This window comes from Crocuta crocuta, unplaced genomic scaffold (assembly GCF_008692635.1).
Source record: "Crocuta crocuta isolate KB4526 unplaced genomic scaffold, BGI_CrCroc_1.0 scaffold9, whole genome shotgun sequence".
Lineage (NCBI taxonomy): Eukaryota > Metazoa > Chordata > Mammalia > Carnivora > Hyaenidae > Crocuta > Crocuta crocuta.
Genome location: NW_027551567.1, coordinates 7,856,887 through 7,862,982, shown reverse-complemented (window position 1 = coordinate 7,862,982; position 6,096 = coordinate 7,856,887). Strand labels below are relative to the sequence as shown.

At 41.8% G+C, this 6,096-nt stretch overlaps 1 protein-coding gene across 1 annotated transcript; it reads right to left on the bottom strand.

The window, feature by feature from the left end:
• Positions 1–430: 430 nt before the first annotated feature.
• On the bottom strand, positions 431–4,351 carry LOC144220175 (uncharacterized). The gene is made up of 4 exons (XM_077750350.1): positions 4,284–4,351; positions 3,571–3,643; positions 1,258–1,348; positions 431–545 (listed from the first exon to the last, which is right to left on the bottom strand). Exons 1-4 carry the CDS (start codon positions 4,341–4,343, stop codon positions 431–433), a joined length of 339 nt encoding a protein of 112 aa, XP_077606476.1. The 5' UTR covers positions 4,344–4,351.
• Positions 4,352–6,096: the final 1,745 nt, after the last annotated feature.

Below are 6,096 nucleotides of genomic sequence, written 5' to 3'. Positions count from 1 at the left end.
CACTCACACACACACACACACACACACACACAGGCCTTCCATCTCCATGGCCATCATTTTCTATCACACTTCTCACGCTTCTCGTATTATAATTGTTTCTTCACTGTTTTCTCTACCACATGAACTCCTTGAGGGAAAGTACTGAAACTTGCTCTCCAACACTGTGCCTGGCACGGTCCTGATTCTGGCCAAGTGTGAGGAGTCTAGTAGATCTACCCAAGAAGGAATCTTCTTGCAAATGCCTGCCCAGACAGAAGCTTCTCTTTAATTAGGCATGACCTTGAAGTTGTCCAGCAGATGGCAAAACAACAACAACAAAACAAACAAACAAACAAAAAACCCCAGTTCAGTTGTTTAATCATAGGCCCTCTCTTATATGAAAGACATTTTAAAGGAAGATTTACAACCATCTGGTTATTCTTCAGAGCAGTCACGGCAAATAGGAGAAGGCTCCTTTTATTAGGCTAGAGGCCAGAGGAGAAGTCAGTGGGAGTGTTCCCAAAGCCCAGAGCACAGCTGGCACTTCAAGTAGGAATGAGGAGTCCCTAGGAGTCAGAAGGGCAGAAGACTGTCACTCCCAAGTGGGCACAGCCCCTTAGTCCCTCTGCTTATCTTAAGGAGAGAACTTCCTCCCAGCAGCATGAGTCTGCCCCTGACCCACCCTGGGGGAGAGGCAGAGGAAGAGAAGCTTTGAACACTTACCTAGAAACCTCACTTTACAAATTATATAAACCTATTTGACCACTATTTCTTCCTCAAAACTAACTGCACTGTTCATCATAATAGTGATTAGATTAGTGTTGATAACTGTAATATACTTAGGCACCACAGAGTAAGCCAGATGTACTCCTTCTACATTAGAGTGTGCTAATGTAGGGACCTTCTTTACCCTATTAAGTTGTTCTCTGCCCTCCTCCACCTGTGCTTGCACACACATCCACACACACAATCGGTCTACCGCTCATATGAGTATCCTATTTTCCGAAAGAGCACGAAAATCTCTTGGAAAAGCCAATGCCCATTCTCCCATTTTACCTTAGCAGAGTGGAGAGATAACCTGCTTAGATCAATCAAAAGATAGGAAGTGAGAGATATTTCTTAACTGTCTGAGCTGCAGTGCAATTTTCCCTGTCTGCTCTCAGCTAGATTTCAGGCAGACGGAAGAACAGAGACGCACACAAACGCGCACATGCCCCTCCATCAGGCAAATGCTTCCCTTGCGGCTCTCTTGACTGCCAAAGAAGAGAGTAATGTTACCAGAGCCAGCCTGGAAATCTTTCATTCTGGTGGTATCTCTGGCTGTCTTTACTCTGGCCTTCATCCATATTCATTGTCCTTAATGAGAGGACTCCAGAAAAAGAGGGAAAAAGCAAAGGAGATTAAAGATGATTATATTATTTATTGAAAATACATCATTCTTAAACCATTTTTATTTACAATTAAATGGGTTAAATGGGAAACACCCAAATTACTTCCAATTATATGAAGGGATTAGGGAAAGAATCAAGAGTGATGAGAATGTGAGGATCCTGGTGATTTATGTTTCATTCTTTTTTTCATTTATGCACTGAACATGCATGGAGGTGCCAGATTTAGCAAATAAAAATTAGAGGCTGTCCACTTAAATTTGAATTTCAGATAAACGAGTGTTTTTTTTCTAGAGAAAATGTGTCCCAAAGATTGCATAGAACATACTTATACCAAAATATGTATCATTGTTTATTTAACAGGATACCTTCTATTTTATCTGGCAACCCTACATGTGTGACTTGTGGTAATAAATAGTTAAAAGGAAAAAAAGGCACATAACATATGGGACACATGATATGTTAGCAGCAATTCTCCCCAAATGGAGAAATTTCTGCTGATTTCTAAAAATTTTCATTAGGCTTCTCTGAAATTTCTAGATTTTTAACATAATTTTTATAATTCAGAACGAAAAATATATGATATTAGAAAAAAACTGTGTCAGTTGAGGCTAATATGTAGTTGATATCCAAAGAAAAGGTAGTTATTCAGGAAACAAAATCCATGTTCCTCTCCTAGATATAGTAGGTGGAACTAGCTAGGTATGAGGACCCAGAAACACTACCCATGGACTAGCTGGAGACCTAATACTTGATTTAAACCCAAGAATTCAAAATGTAAAGGAACTTTTCTCTCAGTAAGAAAAAATCCATATGATATATCCATTATGTATATGTCCATCATATACATATATCCGTTATATTAAAAATGTTTTTAAATGACAAAGATGACAAGTGTTTTCTTTAATTGTCAATTGTGCAAATTAGAAAAAACATGAATCCAAATCTTTTAATGTATGATCCAACAGTGCTTGTGTTTGGGCTCTTATCCTACCTCTTCCTTTGTTTTTTAAAATTTGTTTAATGTTTATTTATTTCTGAGAGAGAGAGAGAGAACGCGAACTGGGGAGGGGCAGAGAGAAAGGGAGACACAGAATATGAAACAGGCTCCCGGCTCTGAGCTGGCTGTCAGCACAGAACCAGACATAGGGCTAGAACTCACAAACCACGAGATCATCACCTGATCAGAAGTCGGGTGCTCAAGTAACTGAGCCACCCAGGTGCCCATACCCTACCTCTTCTTAATGTATTACTGCCCTACTGTGTACGTGGTCAACAAAAACAACAAAAAACAAAATTCACACCCACCACCAATGCCCTTGTAACTCAAGCATCACAGACCATAGACCCATTGAGGCTTTGCCATCCTTTCGGAATCATGAACATTTGCTTAAAGTTGCTTTGTTGTTAGTAAGAAAAACCTGAAGTTGTTTTTTTCCTGTGACTTAACAACTAGCATCAAAGAACTTACATTAATAGTTCACTTAAGCCACAATCAGGCACCGAATTTGTTTTGATTTTTATTCATTTTTAAATTATCTTCACTTCAAGGGTGATTTGTTGAAATTTGATACTCTCTGTGGTTTTATAAATCACCCTAGGACATGGTTCCTCACGAATTTGCTGGGGTTTTTAATAAGTTTACATGATTAAAGACTATAAAAGTTTATTAAGGACTTAACATAATAAATATTAAATATCCATTGTGGTAATTACCAGCTCTTATTCAGAGTTGCTTTTGCAATGAGAGATGCTGTCAAAGGTCTCAAGGGAAACAAACGTGTCGGAGACAAGCCTGCCGCTTAGTAGAAGCCCTGAACTTCAACTTCTGACTTTCTCTGGACAGTTTTCCATCCCTGCCCCCAAGCCCCACCCAGTCCCGCCAGCAGGAGGGTATGCACGGGGCAGAGCTTAGCAGACAGTCAAGAGATAGCCTTTCAAGGGTTTTTGACTTTGTGGGTTTTGTTTGGTTTTTATTTCCTCTGTGTTGTAGGTTCATTATTCCAAGACAGGTAAGGACCGTCTGACGTGAGAGAGAGAAGTGTTCTCTACCTGTGAATTTTCTGGGCTGATGAAAAGCTCACCTTTCATTTCAAAGATACAAGAGAAACAAGGCTGCCTTGTTAATAAAATAACAGTGCGGTCCTGCTCCTGCTCCTTTGCATTTCAAAAACCCTGTCCTTCTGAAGTTCAGAGTGCTTACCACACAGCCCATTCACTTCAGGATGCCGCCAACACACTGTGGAGTTGCTCAGACTGCTTTTAATGTCAGCAAACTGGAGGAAACCAAAGAACAGGAGAGGAAACACAGTGATTATGTTTGCCATTCATTTGGTAACATTTCAAGGAGGTGATGAGGACAAGAGTGGGGAGCACATTGTAAGATAATATGAGCTGGGTCTTATTCCTCGTAACTTACCCAGCCTCTTCAGCCAGGGTTGATTGAGTCAGTTTAAAGAAACCGATGATCATTCTTTTCATTCAGAAAAGAATGTACAACTCAGATACAACCAGAGAGAATTAAAGACCAAAGCTTCAATAAGCAGATATTTTCAAAATCTTTGTCCCTAAGGTCATATTTGACATGTGTTCTAATAATATCCTGAAAAGAACATAAAAAAGAAAGGGCAGATGTCTGAGGAGGAATCATTTCATTGAAATGTGGGATCTGGGTGCACAGCCACCATTGCTGAGCACCCCTTGACTAGCTATCTTCCTTCCTTCCTCCAGAATATTCAAGACAGGAATCAAATCCAAGGGCAGAATGTTCTGAGTTTTGTTCGGAATGAGGAGTCCAACTTCTGTGTTGCTTTCTGGGAAGGTGTTTTCAGGAAAATGTATTCTTTTCTCAGCATTTTCACTTCTAAGAGCCTGAGATTTGACTCTGATTTATACTGATCATGAAACCAGACCTACCTCGGAGTCACGACACAGAAAAATTGTAAGTTCCTTGGGGTAAATTTGAGAAAAGTTCATCTCTAAGGCATCCTTGGGAACCCGGAATATATTTTCCCATAGAGCTATGTCAGACCACCTGACCACAGCCAGTGGCACTCATCACCCAGCCAAGACAGTGTGACACCGACATTCTAGAACCTCATCATCACTGCTTCTAAGAAAACACATCACAAGTTTCAAATAGCATCATTAGAACCACAGCCCTCTCGCTCTCCTCAGTCTATGGCAAGATCTTTCACCGTCTTGCAATTCCCATCCCTCTGAGCCACAGGAAGAGTCCTCCCAGTGGCTGGTGGCAAGCCAGACCCAATACAGCTTGGTGTGCGGATCAGGGGGCAAAGGCAGGGAGGCTTAGTTTCCACAAGGCATGTGGCATCTACAGGGTAGGGGGTTGGCTGAGGAGAAGCATCTAGTAGAGGAACAGGAGTACCCGAGAATCTCCAGATAGGAGAATTACAGAGCTAAGCCCCAGTGAGGGCTTCAGGGGAATTCTACAGGAACAGTCCCCTCTCTGTCTGGTGGAGGCAGGCAGAGGGCTCAGGCAGGGAGTGGTAAAAAGGACCAGATGGGGAAGAGCAGCAGTGCCAGCTAGTGGAACGGAGGATTAAGGGCAGTTACTTTCTTGGGTAATGGCTTCAGCAGGGGCTCCTTTGGAAGCCAAGAACTGCAGCATTTGAGATTTTCTGTTGTCCTCACGGGTAGAGACCTCTTGAAATGAAGCTTACTTTTCTGAGGTTCAAACCCACAACTCACTGGTCCCCAGGTATCGCCTCAGACGCTGCTCTAATAACCACGTCTTGTCCTTCTCCACCTTGACTGGGACCTTCTGTCTCAACACAGTCTAAATATTTATCCTTTGGCTCAAGCACCAGAGGGGCAGGTCAGCGATGCTTCTGATTTCAGAGCTGACCAGACCTTAGCCAATTGTAAGAACATATTCTAGAACTAAATGATTTGTCACCAAATCTGTGGCCAGGAGTAGGCAAAGATTTCTGGGGTTTTTTTTTTCTCTCAAATACTGAAGACCCACTATGTGCTAAACTTACTTAGTAAACAAGAATCGATAGTAATGGTGGTAAAGTGGAATGTTTGGTGACAACACACCTGTAATATGATGTGGTAACTACTATAGAAGCCATTAGAATCAAACGCTATTGAACCAGTGGAAAGGAGTCATTCTTCACAAAATGAAGAATGTTCTTCTTTAGGTGTTAAAGAGACCTAAAGCAGTGGTGAGCTAGATTTGAAGTCTGTCAGGCCGCCATATTGAGTACAAATATAAACACATCTGGAGGCACAAAGGGAGTGTGTCTAGGTGCAGCAACCAAGATCAAAGTGATCACAGTTCGTCTTCCAAACTGGATTCTTTATCAACTAATTTTAACAGTTTTACCTAGGTCCCAGTTCATGCTGGCTCAGAACCATGTGGTCTTTCCTTCTCACCTTCATTTCCACAGATGATCTTGTTTAGAGGTCTCGTGTAATAGGCACCCTGTTTCAAGAGTGAAGGACAAGAGCCAAGGTCTGTTGGACTGAGCCTTGACGACTCTATCCCCTGACTTTTAATCTCTTTGTGGCCTAACTTCTTCATCTTTAAAAATGGGGATTTACCAACCTTGCCAATTTGTTATAAGGGCTAAATGATATAATGCATGGAAACTGTGGTACACTGCTTGGCAGAAAGTGGGCACAGGGTACATGGAAATTGCTCGTTCTATTTGCCTCTCCCCCCCAGAAGCTGTCCTGGGGAATGAAAGAAGACTGCTTCCCC